Here is a 25792-nt window from a genome sequence, read left to right as displayed (position 1 = left end):
TTTTTGAATCATCTTCAGTTTCTTTTAGCAGCGTGTTATAGTTCTCAGTGTATAAGTATTTCACCTTGTGGTCAGGTTTTATCCTAAGTATTTTTTCTTAATATGGTTTAAGGAGTGAATATAGGAGTTACCGTTGTGGGTCAGTGGTTAACTAATCTGACTAGGAACCATGAGGTTGCGGGTTCACTCCCTGGCCTTGCTCAGTGAGTTAACAATCCGGCATTGCCGTGAGCTGTGGTGTAAGTCGCAGATGCAGCTTGGATCTGGCTTTGCTGTAGCTGTGGTGTAGGCCAGTGGCTACAGCTCCAATTGGACCCCTAGCCTGGGAACCTCCATATGCCCCCGGAGCGGCCCTAGAAAAGACAAAAAGACCAAAAAAAAAAAAAAAAAAAGTGAATATAAATGAAGTCTCTGAAATTGTTTGCTCTAAGTAGCTATAGTCAGTTTTGTTTATATTTATGTACCTTCTATGTTTTAGCCAAGCTAATCTTTATGGGAAGCGCAGGAGTCAGAAAGAGGAAGATGAGCAAGAAGATCTTACAAAGGACATGGAAGACCCAACACCTGTACCTAACATAGAGGAAGTGGTTCTTCCGAAAAATGGTTTGTATCATCTGCCTAGACTGTGAGAATTTTAGGTATGATTTGATTATTCTCAGCATTGCCATTAGATGATCCACTTCTTGCTCTGTGTCCCCAGCTTTCAACTTTCAAATATTAATAGATGTCCTCTCTTTAAGATTAACATTGGTGAAATCCCCTCTTTCCTAATCTTTTGGTGTACTTTTGCTATTTCCTGAGAAAACACATTGTGCGCTCAGATTTCTCTAAATTTACTAATGCTTTAAAATTAATGATTTTGGTGTTTCCTTCACGGCTCAGTGGTTAACGAACCGGACTAGGTCCATGAGGTTTCGGGTTATCTCTGGCCTCGCTCAGTGGATTAAGGATCCCGCTTTGCTGTGAGCTGTGGTGTAGGTCACAGACACAGCTCAGATCCTGTGTTGCTGTGGCTGTGGCGTAGGCTGACACCTGTAGCTCCACTTAAATCATATATGTCCGTTTAAATCATTATTGCTGATATGGTTACGTTTAAGTATATCTTCATGCTATTTTATTTTTCATTTGTCCCTTTTTTTTCCTTTGACTTTAATGTTCTTTTGCTTTTAATGTTCTGTTCTAGCCTGTTTATTTGCTTTGCTTTTCTTATATAACTTAACATGGTTTTTTAAAATATAGTTTTGAAATGTACTTCACATAGGATAAAATTCACCACTCTAAAGTATATTTTAATCACTCCAGTGGTTTTTTGTTTTTTTGTCTTTTGTCTTTTTAGGGCCACACTCTCTGCGTATGGAGGTTCCCAGGCTTGGGTCTAGTCGGAGCTACAGCCACCAGCCTATGCCAGAGTACAGCAACGCCATATCCAAGCTGCATTTGCGACCTACACCACAGCTCACAGCATTGCCTGATCCTTAACCCACTGAGCGAGGCCAGAGATCGAACCCGCAACCTCATGGTTCCCAGTTGGATTCGTTTCTGTTGTGCCATGATGGGAACTCCACTCCAGTGGTTTTTAGTAAATTTGTTGCATTGTTATAATCATCACCACTATCTTTAATTCCAGCTCTTTCCATCCCCGTGAATAGACACTGCATACTTATTAAGAGTCACACCAAGTGATCCCCTTCCCCTATATCTTGACAACTACTGTTTTACTTTCTGTCTGTGTGGATTTTTTAATTCTGTTTGCTTTTTAGATATTTTGTTCTTAGTTGGTCCTTTAGGGATTACAATATATATCCTTAATTTTTTTTTTTTTTTTTTGCCTTTTTAGGGCCACACTGGCACAGTATGGAGGTTCCCAGGCTGGGGGTTGAATTGGAGCTGTAGTTGATGGTCAATGCCACAGCCACAGCCACTTCAGATCTGAGCCACTTCTGCGACCTACGCCACACACAGCTCACGGCAACGCTGGATGTTTAACCCACTGAGGGAGGCCAGGGATTGATCCTGCATCCTCATGGATGCTAGTCAGATTTGTTTCTGCTGAGCCATGATGGGAACTCCAGTATATATCCTTAACTTACCAAATTGTTTAAGAATCACTGCTGTCTAGTTGAAATAAAAATGTATGAAATTTACTATAATTTATGTCCTTTCCTATCTTTTGTGATGTTTTTATATTGTTTACTTCTACATGTGTTATAATCCCTATAACATTTTTCTTTTTTTGTTTCAAACATTAATTTTTTTAAGGATGAAAAATATAGTCATTTATAATATATGCATTTCTAAAAATCATTGTATTATATGCAAAATAGGGCAGTAAAAACTACACAAATACATTTTGTATGTCATAGTGGGAAAATTCACAAAAGTAATCAGAAGATTTCTTTTCTTTCTTTCTTTCTCTCTCTCTCTCTCTCTCTCTCTCTCTCTCTCCCTCCCTCTCTCCCTCTCTCCCTCCCTCCCTCTCTCTTTCTCTCTCTTTCTTTCTTTCTTTTTTTTCTTTTTTGCTTTTTATGGCTGCACCCGAGGTATATGGAGGTTTCTAGGCTAGGGGTCCAGTTGGAGCTACAGATGCTGGTCTACGCCACAGCCACAGCAACATCAGATCCGAGCCATGTCTGCAACCTATACCACAGCTCATGGCAACGCTGGATCCTTAACCCACTGAGCGAGGCCAGGGATCAAAATCACAATCTCATGGTGCCTAGTCGGATTTGGTTCCACTGCACCATGACTGGAACTCTAGAAGATTTACTGTAAATAAAAGAGCTGTGATGGTGGTGATAGTCCTAACAGATAACTTTCGAAACTGGGAAGCTATAGAGAGTTCCTGTTGTGGCTCAGTGGGTTAAGAACCCGACTTGTATCCATGAGGATGTACGCTTGATGTCTGGCCTCGCTTGGTGTGGTAAGGAACCACTGTTGCTGCAAGCTGGGCATAGGTCATGGGATGCCGCTTTGATCTGACATTGCTGTGACTGTGGCATAGGTGAGCATCTGCAGCTCTGAGTTGACCCCCTAGCTCCAGGAACTTCCATATGCCATGGGTATGGTCTTAAAAAAAAATAATAAATTGGGAAGCTGTAGTGATTAATATATATGGTTTGGACATAGCAGGCTGAATCCATCAGAGGAATGGAATGGCTAATTAAGATTTAGATCCTTTTTTTTTTTTTTTGTCTTTTTTAGGGCTGCACCTGGAGCATATGGAAGTTCTCAGTCTAGGGGTTGAATTGGAATCCAAGTTGTCAGCCTACACCACAGCCACAGCAGCGCCAGATCTGACCCATTTCTGTGACCTACATCACAGCTAAGAGCAACACCAGAACCTTAGTCCACTGAACAAGGCCAGGGTTTGAACCTGTATCCTCATGGTTTCTAGTGAGATTCATTACCACTGAGCCATGACTGGAACTCCCATATTTGTTAATGAATTTAATTTATTATGAATTTTGCAGTGTAATTCAGTGGGAAAACACCAGACTATTCCAAAAGTGCTGTAAAATTTAATATTCCTTGTATCAAATATAAGAATTTAAACTTCAGGTGGATTAAAGTGCTAAGTTTAAAAACAAAGTGGTGAAATCCCAAATACTACTATAGTTTAAGCAAGTGTTAGTGTTGTAGAAAATATTCGTAACCCATTTAACAAAGAATTAAAACCCTAACTATGTAAAGATTCTTAAACCACATAGAAAAAGGGCAAAGTTCTTTTTTTTTTTTTTCCCCAACCTTATCTGTGTATGTAGAAGTACCTGGGCCAGGGATCAAACCCATGCTGCAGTTGCAGCCTGCACACAACTATGGACACACTGGATCCTTAACTTGATGACAAGGGAACTTCGACGGGCAAAGTATTATGTATTGGAAATTTTATTTAAAAAGTAGTATCAGTAAATGTATGAAAACATGCTTAACATCGCATAATCAAGGATATGTAAATTATTAAAGTAATTTTTATTTCTCAGGTTTTCAAACTTACAAAATAGATGATTCCCAGAGTATAACTGTTTTGAGGAAGTGAGTACTCTCAAATGCTGTTAATGGAGGTATAAATTGATGAAGCCATTTAATACAATTTAGCTGTATCTATTATATTTTTCGAAGCGTACATACAGTAACAGTTTTAATTTCATAGTTTATCTTAGATAATTATATGCACATGTAAAGATAAATATAAAAGAATGATGATTACAGAATGAGAAATTGAAAAATAAGTAAATTTCCATCCTTATGGGCTAGTTACCTTATGATCCGCACTTGGACTCATGGAATCTGTTAAATATCAAAGAGATGTAACTAAAACACGGAGAGATCACAGTGGTACACATGAGAAAAGTAGAGTGCCAAGGAGTAAGTATAGTATGAATAATTTATACATTTAAGATTTAAAAACCTGAAGTTCCTGCTGTGGCACAGTGGGTTAAGAATCAGACTGCAGCGGCTGGGTTTGATCCCCGACATGGCACAGTAGGTTAAAGGATCCAGCGTTGCTGCACTGTATGTGGCATCTTTGGCTCGGATTCATTATCTGGCCTGGGAACATCCATGTGTCCCCAGTACAGCCATTTAAAAAAAAAAAAAGATTAAAAAACTTTTAGAATGTTTTGAAGTCTACACGGATGTGTAAAAGGTTTCAATCATGCTTCAACTTGTCTTCTTAATGAATGGCACAAAAATGAGAGTCCATAATGGTACCAAAAAAACATAATTAGGAATACTCTTGGAAAGGAGATTTAAAGGTTCTTTTCAGGGTTTGCTTTCTATATTTCCGTATTGTTTATTTTCTGAAGAAAAAAGATCATGCTTGTTTAATTAATTACAAAATATGGTCTGTTACATTACATTAAGTGTTAATGTTTCATAGCTGGGCGTGTGATTTTTATGTTAAAGTGTACGATTTTACAGAGGTGAGTACTAAATGATGTTGGAGTTGTAGCGTGATTCATGTGTTTTTAATCATCTGTTCTGTTTTCTTATAAACAAATAGCACTTTTCCCCTAAAATATGATTTTTTTTTTCTTTCTAGTAAACCCAAAGAAAGATAGTGAAAATACACCTGTTAAAGGAGGAACTGTAGCAGATCTAGGTAAAAACCAGAAAAATCTATACAGTTCTCTGTTGTTTTGTCTCTTGAATATGTCAGCTTCTCTGATAATCCTTTTTTTACTGAGAGATGTCACTTTCAGCTGCTCTGCTTTATAGCACAGATTTTTTTCTTGCACACACAAAAGTTTATAGGAAGTTCTTAGGCCAGGGATTGAACTCATGCCACAGCTGTGACCCAAGCTGCTACACTGACAATGTCGGATCCTTAATTCACTGCTCTTCAAGGGAACTCCTCCAGCACAGATATTAACTATGGCTACCATAGTACCATTGTTGTTTAGTTTGCTAGCATATTAGAAAATTTAATTTTTTTTGATTCATTCTTTCCATTCTTACTGATCTGCCTCTCTTAGAGCATAATGTTTTCTTGCAGACTAGCAAAGCTGGTAGTATTATATCTAAATCAGAATATCTGAGTTTCAAAGAAATAGTTGTAATTAAAACATTTTATAACCTTCCTGAAGTACTTGTTTAACAACATGTATATCTTCAGAACAAAAATCTATTGACTATTAATACTTTGTAAGCCAACTGAAAGTTTCCTTAACACTGAGTAGAATGAGAATCACACCGTCCTTTTACTGTATTTTCAAGTTTTAGAGTACATTTTCACAAGTAAGGTAAAATTCTTACATATGTTGTGAGGGTAGTCACTTGTTCCAATTTTTAAAAGTAGGGGTCATTTTAAATATCTTTGTTCCTGAAAGTTATATAAGGAACAGTGATCTCAATTACTTTCTTCACTTATAAAAATCAAAGATCCTGGTGTTTTCATTATATATTAAATTTATGAATTGATGGAATTTTAGACCTAATAGTGATTTTTGAGATCTGCTTATGTGTCATATGATAGTTGGGTTTAAGGATCTGGTGTTGCCGTGAGCTGTGGTGTAGGTCGCAGATGCGGCTTGGATCCCCACGTTGCTGTTGCTGTGGCTGTGGCGTAGGCCAGCGGCTATGGCTCTGATATGACCCCTAGCCTGGGAACCTCCATATGCCGTAGGAGCGGCCCAAGAAATGGCAAAAAAGACAAAAAAGAAAAAGAATAATTCTGTTGTGTTAACGGAATGGCCAGTTGTCTTAAAAGCTAGGTGACTATTAGAGTATTTTTGTAGTAGACTTTATCAGAGGAATCAAATTGAAGCCAATTTTAGGAAAAGCTGGGGTCCCAGCTGGATTAACATTTTAGGGCAGGGTGTGAGAGATCTTTTCTTTGTGTTTGAACACCTTGAGGCCTCAGTCAGGAGTGCTGTGGCTGCACATGCTGCTGAACACAGCTCGAGAGTTAGGCTGTATGGAATTAGACATTGTTGTCCTGACATTTTGTCTAGGGACCATCAGGCTTCTTGTGTATCATCTAAGCATGTGCCTTTCTGCATTAGGGTATAACCTGAACCATGCCAGGTGTGACTGATCTATCAACTGAGAGTTATGTTTGTTATTTTAACTGATCCTTGTTCTGCCTTATGTACCACTGAGCTAAGTAAATTTTAATGCCACCGTCTAGTGGGAAGTTGGTTATCCTTTGGTTTCCCAGGACCCAAAGAACAAAAAAAATTTATTTAATCAATCAGTGAATAAATTTTTTTATGGCCACACCTGTGGCATGTGGAAGTTCCTGGGCCAGAGATTGAATCCAGTCTGCAGTTGTGATGTACACCACAACTGCAGCAATGCTGATTTAACCCACTGCTGGGCCAGAGATTGAATCCAGTCTGCAGTTGTGATGTACACCACAACTGCAGCAATGCTGATTTAACCCACTGCTGGGCTGGGGTCGCACCTGTACCTCTGCAGTGACCTGACCAGCTGCTGTTGAATTCTTAACCCACTGCCCCAAAGCAGAAACTCCCAAAACACTGATTTTTGACAGGCTTACCAGATTTCTTTTAGTTACTTCCTAGGAGAAAAATAGTCCCTGTGCAGAATTGGATAACTCATGTTAGTAGTACCATAATTTGCCACACACTAAATCCTCTGTTCCTTTGTAGCATGTATTTATCTCTGACTTAAAAATCAAGGAACAGTATCCAACATTACATGAGTACCTGTCAGGCATCATTCTACACATGTTTGCATTTCACTGTAGAACCATGTTAGCCCTGTTTTATTCATTAGGAAATGGAGACTGGAACCTTTCCCAAGCATACAGTTATTAAGTGAGAGCACAGATTCAGATCCAAGTCTGCCTTTCATTAGTGCTAGTGCACTCTGCTCTTGTAATGTGCTCACTTCCCTCATCCTCAATTCATGCTTACAGTGGCTCTTCAGTTTTATGAAATTGGCAGGTACATCCTCACTTGGGGCCCTTTGATCTGGCTTCTCCCTCTCCATGGAAGAATGGAATGTTTGCCATTTTCTTCCCTAAGGTTTCAGCTTCAGTGTCACCTTTTCAGAGAGGCTTCCCTCTGTGTTTCCGTGGAAGAGCCCACCTACCCAGTTCCTCTCTAAAATATATTACTTTGTTTTTATTCTCTCCTTAGCAGTTTTCAGCATTTGATGTCCTTTTGTTTATTTTCTTTTTTTTTTCTTTTTTTTTTTTTTTTTTAGGTCTTTTTATTTATTTATTTTTTTTGTCATTTCTTGGGCCGCTCCTGCGGCATATGGAGGTTCCCAGGCTAGGGGTCCAATCGGAGCTGTAGCCATCAGCCTATGCCAGAGCCACAGCAACAGGGGATCCGAGCCGCGTCTGCAACCTACACCACAGCTCATGGCAATGCCGGATCCTTTAACCCACTGAGCAAGGGCAGGGACCGAACCCGCACCCTCATGGTTCTTAGTCGGATTCATTAACCACTGCGCCACAACGGGAACTCCTGTTTATTTTCTTTTCTATATCCTGCCATGCCTAAGTGAAATGTAAACTTCATAAAGACAGGCACTTTTTCATCATTGTGTCCTTAGCATTTGGAACAGTGACTGGTGCATAGTAGGCACTCTGTAAAATTTAAACATTTAAATGCCAGTTCGTTATTACCTGCTAAAATATTACTCATCACCTTTATAACCACTTTATAACCTTTATAACCTTGGCAAACTTTTTCTCAAAAGGGCCAGATGGTAAATATTTTAAGGTGTTCTGGGCTATAAGGTTGCTGTTACAGCTAATCAACTTTGCCATTATAGCACAGTTGCAGCCATCCATAATATATAAACAAATGATCATGGCTTATTCCAATAAAAATTTTATTTATGGACACTCAGATTTGAATTTCAGTTAAGTTTTTAGTGTCAGGATATATATATATATATATTTCTGTTGATTGTCTTTTTTAGCATTTAAAAATTCTAAAGTCATTCTTTTTTGGGGTGTGTGTGTGTGTCTGTCTTTTTAGGGCCACACTTGCAGCATATGGAGATTCCCAAGCTAGGGGTTGAATTGGAGCTGTAGCCGCCAGCCTACACCACAGCCACAATGCCAGCTCCGAGCTGTGACTATGACCTACACAACAGGTTGTGGCAACACTGGATCCTTAACCCACTGAGCAAGGCCAGGGATCAAATCTGCGTCCTCATGGTTCCTAGTCGTGTTTGTTAACCAGAGTCACAATGGGAACTCCTAAAGTCATTCTTCATTTGTAGATGTGATGGGAATCCCTAAGACCATCCCCAGGATTGGAGATTCTCTAGGAGAACTTAGGGAGCTCAGCATTTAATGGTACTCAGGGCTGATGTGTATTTTAGAGACATATGAAGCATACACAGATCATAAGGGAAAATGGCAAAGGCAGAGTCTAAGTTTAGGCTTCCTTAATGCCCTCTTCCTCACATGAGGGGGTCACATTCTTCCAAAAGCAACAAAAATGCAGCAGTATACCTGCAGTGCTTCTGCATAAGGAAGTGCATTTGAAAGTCTACAATCTGTGGGGTTTGTTTTTTTTTTTAATTGGTCAGGTAGGGTACTCTGCCTAGCACAAACCAAAATTTCAGGCTGCAGAAGATTATCACAAGTCACTCTGTGCACAGTCTAGGCACAGTGAATCCCTCCTTTTTATCACTTTACTGTTGATTAGGAACATGCTGAGAATCACATTACCAGATTCTGTACAAAAATAAGCAGTGGGCCAGATTTTGCCTGTGGGCTGTAGATACTGTCCCAAGGTCTAAACAATTTATTTAGTGCTTTTGAAATAGCAGATTTGAAAACAGCAGAAATATTTGTATAATGAATAATGAAAAAGGGGCTTCTTTGTGTTCTTTTTGAACTTTATAATGTCTTAGTCGTTGCCAAGTGTGATAATAATTATATAAAAAATGAAATGTTACAAGAACTTAATAATGTAATTATTTGTGCCATAACCTCTTAACCTTTCCACACTGGCGCTTTTAGTTTTCACTAAGGAAATCAGCTGCCTAGTTTAAATTGCACATGGATTTCCCTCTCTTCTTTGGCAAAGCCAGCATTTAGGTTCTGTAGTCCCCAATACTCAGAAGGTATCAGCATTCTTAGCAGGACTTAGTAGGGATATATTATCACCTCCTTCATTACTCCTCATTCTTTAGTCATTTCCTCTGGGATCCAAAATGTCATTACTTTGTTTCACTGTGCCTCAGGAGGCAAGAGCCCTTTCCAAGTCCCTTACCAAGATTATGATTAAGATAGTAGCTAAGCAGTAGTTAATTAAAAATGCCCTATTGTTGGAAATTATTAATGATTCGTACTTGGAATTTTTACTCACCTCTGTGCTTATGTACAATTCTAATTTATTATTAAAGGTAAATTTGCTTTAATAATGCTCTGCTGTTTCTTTGCTTTTCTTTATTTAATATCAATTCTTTAAACCTTAAAGTTTCCAGGTAGTCCAAACAGCATTTACCTGTTAAATAACTTATGTGTTTTAATTTTGCAGATGAGCAGGATGAAGAAACAGTCACAACAGGAGGAAAGGTAATGATTTAGTTAGGTCTGATGCAAGAGTAACTCGTAAGGATCCTCTGTATTGAGCAGTAGAAACACTGAATTGGAAGTGTTCTTGGAAATACTCTATTTGGAAGCCCTCTGATTTTTTTAAATCTTTCTAAACAGTTACTCAAATTAGTTTCTTTCTTGAGCCTCCCAAAGTTGTTTTTTTTTTTTTTTTGGTCATTTTAGACATATGGAAGTTCTAAGGCTAGGGACCAAATCCGAGCTTTAGCCGCCTGTGCCCTGGCAACATCAGACCTGAGCTGTATCCTTGATGTATGCCGCATATTGCAACAGTGCTAGATCCTTAACCCACCAGTCAAGGCCAGGGATCGAACCTGTATCCTCATGGATGCTAGTAGAGTTCTTAATCTGCTGAGCTATATAGGAACTCTGAGCCTCCCAATTTATCAAGAAGAAATTGCTGCTTTCCCAGGTAGTATCCCTCATATGCTATAGTCTCTGGTTCTTTTACTCTCCTGGTTGCAATTTTATAATCAGAGCTGCGTACATCGTCCCAGGTGAAATCAGACAGCGCAGGTGAGCAGGGACTGAGCCTTGCTTTGATTTTCTCACTCCCATTTCTTTTAGTGCAGCCCCAGTCCACAAATATTGTAGCCTTTGATCATGCTCTTCACCTTTTCCAAGCCTTGCTGTCAACTATTTCCTCATTCATCAGTTCTGCTGTGGAGACATATTGATAATTAGGCTGTTGGAAGGTGTTGGATTTAAGGCAGGGTTTTACTTCTCTTTTTAATGAACATCCTATCGTTTATTCAGACTGTCATCTTTGATTGTTAAGTTGTGTCACTAATCCTTAATCTCCTTGAAATAACTTCCTTAATGCTGAAAATGGGTAGTTCCCATTTTCAGTCAGAGAATCTTCCCAGAGTGACAGTTGTTGTTTTTTATACATTCATGAAATGAACATATTCATGACAAGATTTCAAGGAAAAGCGTTTCAAGAATTCTTCTACAGATGGTTCTTCAGCTGAATTGTTCTTAGGATTTTTTTTACAAGAATCAAACTTCGGTATTCAAAGAGCTACCTACAAATGTTGATGAATATTACATTTCTAAAAAGATATCATCGTTTAGAATAAATAATATTGTAGAGTGGTAAAGGAGACCAAAACAGCAGAATTTCCCTATAAGATTTTTTTTTTAATGCCAAAGATGTTGAAACTATGGACAGTCCATCATATAACTTAAACATAAGACAGAATTAATTACTCTGACACCTGGTTCTACCCTGCTTGTTTCCTCAGTGTGAGACAGTTAAACTGTAGACCCTTATCCTTTAATGATTGTAATGTCCGCCTCTTCCTGGCTTTCTTTCTTTTTTTAAATGAGGGTTGCAGTGTTTATTTCAGATTCTCTCTCTTTTTCTTTTTTCTTTTTTTAAATGAGCCTTAAATTTTATTTATTTATTTATTTATTTATTTATTTATTTGTCTTTTTGCCATTTCTTGGGCTGCTCCCGCGGCATATGGAGGTTCCCAGGCTAGGGGTCGAATCGCAGCTGTAGCCACTGGCCTACGCCAGAGCCACAGCAACTCGGGATCCGAGCCGCGTCTGCGACTTACACCACAGCTCACGGCAACACCGGATCGTTAACCCACTGAGCAAGGGCAGGGACCAAACCCGCAACCTCATGGTTCCTAGTCGGATTCGTTAACCACTGCGCCACGACGGGAACTCCTGTTTTTTTTCTTTTTTGCCACGTAGGCAGTATGTGGGAATTCCTGGGCCAGAGTTTGAACCTATACCACACAGTAGCCAGCCACAGTCACAGCGGTGAGAATTCAGGATCCTCACCCAGCTAGGCCATCAGAGAACTCCTCTGGTTTTCTTGAATAAATGAAATTTTCTGAATTGAATTGAATTTGTAAAACCTATATACCACAAAAGCAGATGAACATAGTTTTGCTAGCTTCTGGGGTTTGGGAAATAAAATTTCTTATCGTTGTTATCAGTATTAACACATTTTTTGCTTCTTTTTTTTTTTTTTTTTTTGGCTGCGTAAGTGGCATGTGCAAGTTCTTGGGTCAGGGATCGAACCTCTGACCCAGCAGTGACAACTCCAAATCCTTAACCAGCGAGGCCACTATGAAACTCCAGTATTAACACGTTTGTTTCAATGTCATTTAAGTAACAGCCAGAGTTTTCTTGGTGCTTTCATACATTACAAATTTTTTTTTTTGATATTCATTGATCTTAAGGAGACTATTGTCTTAAGTTTTCAGCAGTAACTAGATCCTAACTTGAAGTAATATATCATAGGAAAATTTAGATTGAATTAAAGATAGAAATTAACCTATGGAACCATTATAAAAGAATATGGTTCAAAATTTGAAAAGTTTCCTTTTTTGGTTTTTCCTTGTACCTGTGGCATTTGAAAGTTCCTGGGCTAGGAATTGAAGCTGAGCCGCAGTTGAGACCTGTGCCTCAGGTGCAGCAGTGCTGGATCCTTTTAACCCATTGCACTGGGCCGGGGATTGAACCCCAAGCTCTGCAGTGGCCTGAGTTGCTGCAGTCAGATTCTCAACCTGCTGCTCCTTGGCCAGAACTCCATCCTGTAGTATTCTTGATAAAAATGTTTAATCTTGAGTTAATTCCAAAAAATCAGTGAGATAAACAGATTGTTAGATGTTCTACAAGATGACTGGTCTGGATTCTTCAATAACTTTGATGTCATAAATGAACTCCCTCCCCCCACAAAAAGGAGACAGGAATTAGAAGAGACTAAAGGATAAAATGTTGAATCCTTGATCAGGTTCTGGATTGAGAAAAATCTAAAGGACAGTTCTGGGACACTGGGATCCATTTGACTCTAAACTGTATATTAGATCATATTAAAAGTACGAATTTATTTAAAAACCTATTACCCACGAGGATGTGGGTTCAATCCCCGGCCTCCCTTAGTGGGTTAACAATCTGGCATTGCTGCAAGCTGCAGCATAGGTTGCAGATGTACCTCAAATCTGGCATTGCTGTGGCATACATAGGCTGGCAGCTGCAGCTTTGATTCCACCCCTGGCCTGGGAGCTTCCATTTATGTGGGTGTGGTCCTAAAAATATATAAAAAATAAAATAAAATAAAAATAGTTATTACTGAGAATTCCCGCTGTGGCTCAGCCAAAATGAACTCGACTAGTATCCATGAGGATTCAGATTCAGTCCCTTCCTGTGCTCCATTGGTTAAGGATCTGGCGTTGCCGTGAGCTGCTATGTAGTTTGAAAACACAACTTGGATATGGTGTTGCAGCAGCTGTGTGTAGCCTGGCAGTTTTACCTCCAATTTAACCCCTAGCCTAGGACCTTTAATATGTCACAGGTGCAGTCCTAAAAATAAATCAGTAAGTAAAAGTAATTATTACTGTTTATCGGTAGCATATAGAATGTTCCTGTCTTTTGACTTAAAGCAGTGATTTTTGAAATTATTATATTTTCAAAAAACAGGTTTTGAGATGGACTCATTAACAAAACCTCCATAAGTCTGATAAAAGTCAGACCTAATTTTGAGTAGTGAGAATTATTAAGAGTATATGCTCTGTAACTGGACTTTCTATAGTTTTATCCTGTTTAAATCTTACTAGTTCTAGTACATGCTGTTAAGTGTAAGGAATGACAGATAATGCACATTTAGCTGTTAGCAGATATTTAGGCTTTTGGATTGCGGAAAACCTACCATTATGTCTTATTAGTGTCATTGAGTTACCACCTTAAAAATAAATTGAGAACTAGTAATTTAGATTTGTAATCCTAGAAGTAGGTAAAAATAGACAAATAAATACTTGGCTGTTGTGGAAAAAGTTTGGGGCTTTCTAAGAGTTGATTACCTCATCTGTAAAAAAGAGGAATAAAGTCTGCTATCTCATCTGGACATATTGTAAAGGTACCTTAAAAACTGTGAAAGGCTGTTTTTACTTGAAATTTGTTTTTCTGGTCTTAGAAATTGGATCGGCTGGCTTCATTTTATGTGACTAGAAGTTTGAAAGCTATTCCATATCTCGATAGTAGTTCTCTTTCTCTGAACTTTGGCTTCTTTTCTGTAGGAAGATGAAGATCCTGGTAAAGGTGATCAGGGTCGATCAGTTGACGCTGGTGAAGATAATGTGACAGAGCAGACCAATCACATTATTATTCCCAGCTATGCATCATGGTTTGATTATAACTGGTGAGTAGTGGGGTCATTTATTTCTGTGAACGTGGTACTTAGGAGTGGGAAAATTTTCTTTGAAATTATATTGTACTATTCTGCCTGAGTTTACTTAAGTAATCACTGTTACACTAGATGAAGGTGGATGGAAAGTGATTTTAGTTTTGGATTGTGTTCTTTTAGTTGTTTTATTTAGGGATAGAAATTAAATGGTGGGGATTTTTTTGTTTGTTCTTTTATGGCTGCACATGTGGCATATGGAAGTTCTCGGGCTAGGGGTCGAATGGGAGCTGTAGCTGCTGGCCTACACCACAGCCATAGCAAAGTGGGATCCAAGCTATGTCTGCAACCTACACCACAGCTCACAGCAATGCCGGATCCTTAACCTGCTGAGTGAGGCCAGGGATTGAACCCACATCCTCATGGATACTAGTTGCCGCTGCACCACAATGGGAACTCTGATGTTAGTTTCTTTAAGGTACTTTCATTGGAAGTTTATATGCTTATTTCAGCTCTGCTGCTCCTACTCAAAATCTTGTGGTCCTGTTTGGATCTTTTGAGTGGTTATTACATTATCATTTTAAAGGGTAGATGTGATTTGAAATATGTATATGTATGTAAACATATCTCTTTAAAAAACAGTTTAAGGAAGTTTCCATTGTGGCTCAGTGGTAACAAATCTGACTAGTATCCATGAGGATGTGGGTTCGATCCCTGGCCTCATTCAGTGTGTTAAGGATCCAGTGTTGCTGTGAGCTGCGGTGTAGGTCACAGACATGGCTCTGATTCAGCATTGCTGTGGCTGTGGCATAGGCCAACAACTAAAGCTCCAATTTGACCTCTAGCCTCAGACCTTGTGTATGCTTCAGGTGCGGCCCTAAAAAGGAAAAAGAAAAAAAACAACAGTTTAAAAGAATAGAGTGGATGGTCCACTGAGTCGTACCTTGTTTTCCTCAAAAACCACAATATATGGCCTCTAACATTGAGACTTTTCAGCATACCTTTTAAAACCAACTCTGGGGGAGTTCCCTTCATGGCTCAGCGGTTAATGAGCCCAACTAGGGTTGGGTGAGTGCTAGACAAAAAGGTGCATTAATGTCAAGAGCCAGAGAAACTTATTTTGGTTAATTCCATTGTTTTTGGCTGGTCATTCATTTTACCATGTTATTACCATGCCAGCTACTGTGATTTTTGTCCACTGTTTTCCAAAGAACTCTTCCTGTCTCCTGATTTCATCATCTTAGTTATAAATTATGACAAGAACATAATACTATCTAAAGCCTTCAGTGTGTTGAGGAACTTTTTTTTTTTTTTTTTTTTAATTTTTTATTTTGTGGTTTTTAGGGCGCACCTGCGGCATATGGAAGTTCCCAGGCTAACGGTCAAATCTGAGCTACAGCTTCTGGCCTACACCGCAGCCACAAGAACTCGGGACCCAGGCAGCATCTGTGACTACACCACAGCTCACAGCAACACTGGATCCTTAACCCACTGAGCAAGGCCAGGGATCGAACCGGCAACCTCATGGTTCCTAGTTGGATTTGTTAACCACTGCTCCACGACGGGAACTTTTTGAGTTTGGTTATGATAATAGAAAAACTGAAGTAATGGAGTTCCCATGTGGGTTAAGGATCTGGTGTTGCCACTGCAGCAGCTTGGGTTGTTGCTGTGGCATGGGTTTGATCTCTGACCCAGAAACTTCCACATGCTGCAGGCATGGGCAAAAGAAAAAAATGAAAGAAAAGCTGTAGTAAGTATTGGGGGTAAGAAAGGGGACGCTTCTTTAACTTTATATACTGTATATAATTTTATATTTAAGTTTTTTTTATAATTGCCTACATTTATTAAGGATTTAGAATTGAAATATATAGATATATGAGTATGAATTCAAATGGAAATTATATCTTTTGAAACCATTACACCAAGTTCTGTCGTAGTGCAGCAGAAACAATCCAACTAGGATTCATGAGGTTGTGGGTTTGATCCCTGGCCTCGCTCAGTGAGTTAAGGATCTCGCGTTGCCATGAGCTGTGGTGTAAGTCATAGACGCTGCATGGATCTGGCGTGGCTGTGGCTGTGGTGTAGGCTGGCAGCTGTAGCTCCGATTTGACCCCTAGCCTGGGAACCTCCGTATGTTGTGGGTGCAGCCCTGAAAAGCAAAAATAAACACATAAAAAATAAAACCATTACACATTTTTTTATTATAGTATAACTGATTTAAAATGTTGTGCCAGTTTTTGCTGTACAGCAATGTGACCCATTCATACATACATATAAATTATTTTTTTCATATTATCTTCTATCATGGTCTATCCCAAGAGATTGGATATAGTTACCTATGCTATACACCGAGACCTCATTGCTTAACCATTTGAAATGTAATAGTTTGTGTCTACTAACTCCAAACTCCCTGTCCATCACACTCTCTCCACCCATGTTACAAATATTTTTAAACTTTTTTTATTACAAGCTGTTATACATAGGAACTTGTGCAACGGAGTTAAATTTTACAGGTAGTTGGTTTTATCGTAAAGTAAGTTAAACAATCTTTGCTCAAATTTTATTTTTCCATGCAACTACCAATTCTCTCTTTTTCTTTAGTATTCATGTGATTGAAAGGCGTGCTCTTCCTGAGTTTTTCAATGGAAAAAACAAATCCAAGACTCCAGAGATGTGAGTGAAATGTAAAGATATATTCCTGATACTTGTACATATTTTAGTGAGAACAGTATTTAGAGAAACTTAATATTTGGATATATTTGGCAGGGGGTTCTTAAAGCACACTTCTGAGTTAATCTTTGTTGATGTGTAAAAATTTGCAAATATCTTACTCTGTTCTGAACACTGTTTACATCTCGGCCACAAACCACTCTGTGCTTCAGAGGAAATTTTTGTTTCAAAATTTCTCTTCCTCAGTCTTGAGCTACATACCCATCAGCTCTTGGAGCTAAAGGTTGAATTCGGTAATAGGTCATAACTAAAATGAGTTCAGATTTCACCCTAAGAGTTTCTCTGTAACTCAGCTTGTGGATACATTACATTATTGATTATATATATGTATGTATAATCTAGGAGAGAATGGAATCTATATCTTATTTTTCTGATGAATGACTTGTAATTAAAAGAATGCCAAATATAATATTATAGCTGCCTATGAATTGATCTTAATTACATAAGCATTGTTGTGCTTCTGCATTGGAAATAGAAAAACCTATTGGAAGGAAGAAGTTTATCTGGAAGTATTTTGCCTTTGCCTGGTGATCCTTAGTATTAACATATGTGATTGGACAAATATATCTTCTTGTTTAACTTGTTTGGAGATGGAGTTCCCATTGTGGATCAGCAGCTTATGAACTTGATTAGTATCTGTGAGGATGTGGGTTCAATACCTGGCCTTGCTTAGTGGGTTAAGGATCTGGCGTTGCTGTGACCCTGTGTGTGGGTCACAAATGTGTTTCACATCCTGCATTGCTGTGGCTGTGGCATAGGTCTGCAGCTGCAGCTCTGATTTGACCCCTAGCCTGGAACTAAAGCAAAAAATAAGAAATCACATATATAAATAAGTAGTTTGGAGAAGGATAATTTTCTATATAAAGCATATGGTATAATACAGAATATAAATGATAAATATTTTCTGGTTGTAAATTATCCATGATAGAGTTTCTAAGTTTGGGTATCAAAGCAAATTTCAGTCTTTTTATATCAAAGCTGTAAAGAGTATTTTAAAACCAGAATCAAAGATTGACACAGTGTACTCAGTTTCCTTTGTAGTTTTTTCACCTATTTAAACATGGTATGTTCTTTTAGCTGTTTTGCCTAGTGCCCACAATTTGCATATTGCCAGTATTTATAAATACTTATGATTTTTAGCAGCCTTCTATTTAAAAGCCTAATTTAGCATTTTAACCCATTTAAACTTGTAAATTCACCTTTCAGTCATTGTTTATCCACCTGCTTATACAGAACCCTTTTGAGCAATAGCTTTTCTACTTTGACGTAGCCAGCTTCAAACTGCCAGTCTCTTGTTTTACTTTTTTGGCAAGAAATTTTGCAAAGTCTGTTTTCTTAACATACTTGTTCTAAGTATTTTGTTGAAGAAATGTTTGGGTGCATGGTGGAATCTGCTATGACTCAGAATTTCAGTTTTTCTCTCTCTCTTTTTTTTTTTTTTTTTTGCCAGAGCCATGGTATATGGAAGTTCCTAGGCCAGGGACTAAATCTAACCTGCAGCTGTGGCCTATGCCAGAGGTGTGGCAACGCTGGATCTTTAACTTGCTCTGTCAGGCCAGTAATCAAACCTGCATCTTGGGTGCTGCAGAGATACCACCCATTTCATTATGCCACAGTGAAAACTCCTCTCCTTTTTTAGTGTCTTGTTTTACCTTGGAGTTTGGCTTCATAGGTTATGCTTCTTGCCTAGCTGAGATCTCTGAAAAACTGCCAGCCAGAATGAATGTAGCCATTGTCAGAGCCACATGCATGTGGGGCTCTATGAAGAGTATAGAAATTAGACATAGCATATATTAAGAGCATGGGTTCCACAGCCACCACACTGTGCTGAATTCTGGCTCCACCACTCACCAGCCTGTGGTTCTAGGACAAATTCTTAAATCCTCATCTATAAATGGAATAATAGGTTCGACCTTATGGAGAGATTGTGATGATTAAATGAGTTACTACATGGAAAGTGCTTCAACCACTGTCTGGCATGCTAGATACATAGTAGTATAATTAGGAAGTTAGCCTGAGTAACCATGTGTTATTTGCAAATTCTGTGGCAACTAAGGATGTTTTAGTTCACCTCTGAAAAGTTTGTTACTTCACATTAACTTCATTAGATTATTTTATTTGTTGTCATTATGCATTAGTAGAGAGTTGTTTTGCGTATTAGGGATTCTTACCCTGAGTTACACTAATAACTGTAAATACTCATTACATAATATCACTATTGTTTGCTGGACTGTTGTCTGAACTTTTTGTTATGTTTTGTTGTGAGAAATGTGAAAAATTTTTGTCCTCTGTGTTGTTTCTGAAAGGGGCGGTGTTCACCTTAGGAATTTTACCATTACCTTTTAGATACTTGGCATATAGAAATTTTATGATCGACACATATCGCCTAAATCCCCAAGAATATTTAACTAGCACTGCCTGTCGGAGGAACTTGACTGGAGATGTGTGTGCTGTGATGAGGTAAGAAATGTCTTCACTTTCTCAGATATTTCACTGCAAGGAGTTACTGAGACATTGCTAATGTTAGGTGGATTAAACTGGATGTTTTCTTGGTTAATAAAATACCTAAAATGTCTTACTTTTTAAAGATTTTGCATTGTACATCTTGTATTATATGGTCAAATCATAAACTGACCATAGACGAAGGGTGGGTTGGCATGAGGATTTAGGGTAACATCTGTGCCCTAAATCAGCTAAAGAGTAAAACCAAAATGCAGGTCTCCTCAAGTTATTTGGATTATGTATGAGTTCTTTTTTGTTTTTGTTTTTGTTTTTTAGGGCTGCACCCACAGCATATGGAGGTTCCCAGGCTAGGGGTCGAATCAGAGCTACAGCTGCCGGCCTACACCACAGCCGCAGCAACACAGGATCTGAGCTGTGTCCTCGACCTACACCACAGCTCATGGCAATGGCAGATCCTTAACCCACTGAGCAAGGCCAGGGATCGAACCCACAACCTAATGACTCCTAGTTGTATTGGTTTCCGCTGCGCCACAATGGGATCTCCTGTGAGTTGTTTTTTTGTTTGTTTGTTTTTAGGGCCATACCCAGGGCATATGTTAAGTTCCTAGGCTAGAGGTCGCCTTGACCTGCAGCTGTTGGCCTACACCACAGTCAGAGCAATGCCGGATCTGAGCCAGGTCTGTGGTGTACACTGTAGTTCATGGCAACGCCAGATTGTTACCCCACTGAGGAAGGCCAGGGATTGAACCTGCATCCTCATGGATACTAGTTGGGTTTGTAACCTGCTGAGCCACTATGGGAACTCCTTATGTATGAGTTCTTTCACCATGGACCAGCGTCAGCATTTGTTCTCTCATCTCTATGATTGGAATGGTTAGGCTTTATGTAGTAGGTTTGGGGGTGCTATATTATCAACATTATTTTGAGTTAGTAAAAATTGTCCCTCAAACCAAAATTGTCAGTTAGTTTGTGATAGTTCATAGCCTGCAGAGAAAGTGTTTACTTGTTTTTTGTTTTTGTTTTTTAATGAGATGTGATGATGGTTATGAAGATGTTAAGTTACATTCTCTAGATTTTAACTGTCAGAGCTTTATCCTTCAGAGTTCATGCCTTTTTAGAGCAGTGGGGGCTTGTTAATTACCAAGTGGATCCAGAAAGTCGACCGATGGCAATGGGACCTCCTCCAACCCCTCATTTCAATGTCTTAGCTGACACTCCCTCTGGGCTGGTGCCTCTACATCTTCGATCACCTCAGGTAAATTAGTACTGCCTTTTCTTCAGGAAGGGATGGTAACAGATAACCACTTCCAGCATTTATATTCAGGAATTCTTATTACAGTCACATACTAGTCCTATTACCTTATAGGTTATGTTTGTTTTTAATCTTTTGTAAATGTTCGCGTCTTTAAGAAGGTTTAGTGTATAAGATAACTGTCTCCCATTAATCCCAAGACTGGTTTTCCTGTCAGTTATAGATTACTTTCATACTCAGGACTCCTTCATCACTTCTACCGTCTAAGATAGTAATAAAGAGGCACACTGTTTCAATTTGTTAAATTGTTTGAAATTTCTTCCCCTTCCTAAAATCTGGAAGGTGAACATTCTTGAAAAGATTATGTCAATCAGATTATATATACCATTCAATTGGAATAACACTAATCTAAGGTTTAAATTGCCTTCTACTGTAAAAAAATTTTTTTAAAATTATTGTCAATGTTCTGTATGTTTTAAAAGAGGCAAGAAAATGTTTCTTTTTAAAAACTTATTTAAAAATATTTTTTATTTTATGGCTGCACCCATAGCACATGGTAGTTTCCAGGCCAGGGATTGAATCTGAGCCATGGCTATGATCTGTGCTGCAGCTTGTGGCATACAGTTGGATTCTTAACCCACGGTGCCTTGGCTGGAACTCCTGGAAAATGTTTCTTATATGTTGAAATTTTGTTAAAAGTATAGTATGAGGTGTAGGTATTTATTTTTACTAAAATCTCTACCAGGGGTAGTTTAAGTGCCGGTATTCAACAGTCTTAAAAACTTCTATCCCTTTGACTTTGCAGAGATTATTACAATCATCTATCATTTGTTTGACTCACAGGTTCCTGCTGCTCAGCAGATGTTAAATTTTCCTGAGAAGAACAAGGAAAAACCAATTGATTTGCAGAACTTTGGTCTTCGTACTGACATTTATTCCAAGAAAACATTAGCAAAGGTAAGGTTTTTTTTTTTTTTCCCTAGGGCCACATGGTGTACAATGTAGCTTGTCCATTTTGTCTATCTTCCTTCTAAGAGGCATCATCTTCCATAAGAAACTTGATTTACTTTTTTAATATAAGTGGTGAGCTTGCTACTTAAATCTGATGACATTTTATAAAGTAGTCACTTATTTTTACCTTTTTTTCTATATGGTTAGAAGATAGGTATTTAAAAATAACTTTGACTTATGTGTTAAAGAAAATTGAGGGAAATTGGAGAAATTCAACAGAGAATTAGAACATGTAAAAAGAATCAAAGTGTTCTCTTATGGTGTAGTGGGTTAAGGGACCGGCCTTGTTACTGCCACGACTTTGTTTCTTGTCGTGGTTCAGATTCCATCCCTGGCCTGAGAGCTTCTACATGCCGCAGGGTCAACAAGAAAAAATAGAATTAAATACCTAGTGAATAATTGAAAATATACCTGAAATTACCTCATTGGATGGATTGAACAGCAGGCTGGACATAGCAAAAGATAGGATTAGTGAACTTATGTTAGTAAATAAATGAAACTGAAACACCAACACGAAAACACAGTTGGTTGAAGTTGAAGGGCATGAGTTTCCATTGTGGCTCAGAGGAAACGAATCTGACCAGTATCCATGAGGATGCAGGTTCGATCCCTGGCCTCCTCAGTGGGTTAAGGATCTAGCATTGCCAGGAGCTGTGGTGTAGGTCACAGATGTGGCTCAGATCTGACATTGCTGTGGCTGTGCTATAGGCCAGCAGCTGTAGCTCTGATTCGATCCCTAGCCTGGGAACCTCCATATGCCGTGGGTTCGGCCAAAAAGAAAACAAAGAGAAAAGAAAAGAATTGCAGTTACAGGAGTTCCCATCGTGGCTTAGGGGTTAATGAACCTAACTAATATCCATGAGAATGCAGGTTCAGTCCCAGGCCTTGCTCAGCGAGTTAAGGATCCAGCATCACCATGAACTGTGGTGTAGGTTGCAGATGTGGCTCGGATCTGGCGTTGCTATGGCTGTTGTGTAGGCCGGCAGCAACAGCTCTGATTCACCCCGTAGCCTGGGAACCTCCGTGTGCTGTGAGTGCGGCCCTTAAGAAAAAGAAAATAAGTAGGTAAATAAGTAAGTAAATAAATAAATAAATAAAAGGAGCCAAGGAGACTTGGGGTGTACAAGGACATACTCAGTTCAAAGGCACAGTGATAAAACTGATGCCTGACTTTTCAGTAGAAATGATAGAGGCCAGAGGACAAGGTAATAACAATTTTAAATACTAAAAGAAAATCTGAAAATTACCCTGAAATTCTATAACCCAGAGAAACATCTTTCAGAATTTAAAGTGGAATAAAGACCTTCACAGATAGTCAAAGGGTGGACCAGTTATCACTAGTTCATAGCATAGGAAAACTAAAGGAAGTTCTTCAAGGTAAAGGGTAATGATTCCAAATGGAGAAGCACATGATGCTTGGGAAGAAGTAAAAAGCATGGAAAATATAAATATATGGTTATACATAAAGGAATATGGAATGTTTAAATAGTGGCCATTTATGGGGGGTTATAACAGAAATGACAAAAAGAGAAGAAAGGCAGAAGAAAATTAAATTGAGTTAAACTATTGTAAAGTTCTGACTTATTGAGAAATGTGGTAAAATTACCCTAAAATAAAGATAGAGTAAACTATAACAATTTGACGTATTTTGGGAAGGGATTGGATTTAAATGGAAGAATAAAGAGTTCCGGAAGAGGTCAGCATGTGGGTCAATTAAAAAGACATTTCCCCCTTATTTAAATTTTTTTGAGGAGTTCCCGTCGTGGCGCAGTGGTTAACGAATCCGACTAGGAACCATGAGGTTGCGGGTTTGATCCCTGGCCTTGCTCAGTGGGTTAACGATCCGGCATTGCCGTGAGCTGTGGTGTAGGTTGCAGACGCGGCTCGGATCCTGTGCTGCTGTGGCTCTGGCGTAGGCTGGCAGCTACAGCTCCGATTAGACCCCTAGCCTGGGAAACTCCATATGCCACGGGAGCGGCCCAAAGAAATAGCAAAAAGACAAAAAAAAAAAAAAAAAATTTTTTTTGAAATGGGAATAGACTTTTTTTTTAATTTATTTTTTATTACTCAAATGAATTTATCACATTTGTAGTTGTATAACGATCATAACAATCTGATTTCACAGGATTTCCTTCCCACAACCCAGGCACATCCCCCACCCCCCAAACTGTCTCCTCTGGAGACCATAAGTTTTTCAATGTCTGTGAGTCGGCATCTGTTCTGCAAAGAAGTTCAGTCTGTCCTTTTTTCAGATTCCATATGTCAGTGAAAGCATTTGATGTCGGTGTTTCATTGTGTGTCTGACTTCACTTAGCATGATAGTTTCTAGGTCCATCCATGTTGCAAAAAATGCCGGTATTTCGTTCTTTTTAATGGCTGAGTAATATTCCATTGTGTATATGTATCACATCTTCTTGCTCCATTCCTCTGTCAATGGACATTTAGGTTGTTTCCATGTTTTGGCTATTGTAAATAGTGCTGCAATGAACATCGGAGTACATGTGTCTTTGCGAGTCGTGGTTTTCTCTGGGTAGATGTCCAGGAGTGGGATTGCTGGTGATCAAATTGTACTTCTATGTTTAGTTTTCTGAGGAATCTCCATACTGTTTTCCACAGTGGTTGCACCAATTTACAATCCCACCAACAGTGTACTAGTGTTCCTTTTCTCCGCATCCTCTCCAGCACTTACTGTTTGTAGACTTTTTTTTTTTTTTTTGTCTTTTTGCTATTTCTTGGGCCGCTCCTGCGGCATATGGAGATTCCCAGGCTAGGGGTCCAATCGGAGCTGCAGCCACCGGCCTACACCAGAGCCACAGCAACGCTGGATCCGAGCCGCGTCTGCAACCTACACCACAGCTCACGGCAATGCCGGATCGTTAACCCACTGAGCAAGGCCAGGGACCGAACCCGCAACCTCATGGTTCCTAGTCGGATTCGTTAACCACTGCGCCACGACGGGAACTCCAGTTTGTAGACTTTTTGATGATGGCCATTCTGGCTGGTGCAAGGTGGTACCTCAGAGTGGTTTTGATTTGCATCTCTCAAATAATGAGTGATGTTGAACATCTTTTCATGTGTTTTTTGGCCATCCGTATGTCTTCTTTGGAGAACTGTCTGTTTAGATCTTCTGCCCATTTTTGGATGGGGTTGTTTGTTTTTTTGGTATGGAGCTGCAGAAGGTGTTTATAAATTTTGGAGATTAATCCCTTGTCAGTCGGGAATAGACTGTTTAAACCAAAAATCTTAACAATATATATTTAGGATTCACAGCATATTGATGTTAAAGTCCAAATATTGCTCAAAGGCAGGAAAAGGAAATAGAAACATACTGTATTAAAGTTCTTACACTGTATGTGATGTGCTAAAATATTATTTAAAGGTACCCTGTGGTAATTTAGAGAGAGATATTGAAAATCTTAGGGTAATTCTTTAAAGACACATAAGTAATAAACAAATAATGGACATAAAAACAATAATAGTCCATAAAATGTTATTCCACAAGAGAGAAGAAAACAAGGAACAGATGGGAAGAGCAAAAGAAAATATCAAGGTGGCAACTGTACATCTGACCATAGGGATAGAATATTGAATTTAATATTAATGATTTTAATATTCCATTTAAGCAACAGAAATTGGTGAAATGGATAAAAAAAATCAAGGACAAACATATGTTGTCTATAAGAAATGCACTTTATTTATTTATTTATTAATTTTTTGGTCATTTTAGAGCCTCCTTTGTGGCATATGGAGGTTCCCAGGCTAGGAGTCGAATTGGTGTTGCAGCTGCTGGCCTTTGCCACAGCCACAGCAACTCAGGATCCAAGCTGAGTCTGCGACCTACACCACAGCTCACGGCAACTCCAGACCCTTAACCTACTAAGTGGGCCCAGAGATCAAACCCGCATCCTCATTGATATAGTCGGATTTGTTAACTTCTTAGCAATGATAGAACTCCCAAGAAATGCACTTTAAATGTAAAGACATAGACTAAAAGAAAGTGATTTAAAGTATAATTGGTTTACAATGTTGTGTCAGTTTCTGCTGTATAGCAGAGTGACCCAAGTTAAACACACACACACACACACACACACACACACACACACACACACACACACACACACACATATACACACATGCATTCTTTTTCTCA

General features: G+C 38.8%; 1 protein-coding gene across 1 annotated transcript in view; it reads left to right on the top strand.

The window, feature by feature from the left end:
- Nucleotides 1-25792, top strand: part of SMARCC1 (SWI/SNF related, matrix associated, actin dependent regulator of chromatin subfamily c member 1) — a 166292-nt gene that overhangs the window by 58701 nt on the left and 81799 nt on the right. Inside the window, 8 exon segments of the mRNA XM_021068731.1 lie at nt 479-603; nt 5042-5101; nt 9972-10009; nt 14083-14204; nt 16788-16859; nt 19263-19376; nt 20481-20634; nt 21475-21588. Of these exon segments, the coding sequence (XP_020924390.1) occupies nt 479-603; nt 5042-5101; nt 9972-10009; nt 14083-14204; nt 16788-16859; nt 19263-19376; nt 20481-20634; nt 21475-21588 (799 nt within the window).

This window comes from Sus scrofa, chromosome 13 (genome assembly GCF_000003025.6).
Source record: "Sus scrofa isolate TJ Tabasco breed Duroc chromosome 13, Sscrofa11.1, whole genome shotgun sequence".
NCBI lineage: Eukaryota > Metazoa > Chordata > Mammalia > Artiodactyla > Suidae > Sus > Sus scrofa.
The sequence above is the reverse complement of the archived record's forward strand: the minus strand, read 5'-3'. Positions and strand labels throughout refer to the sequence as shown.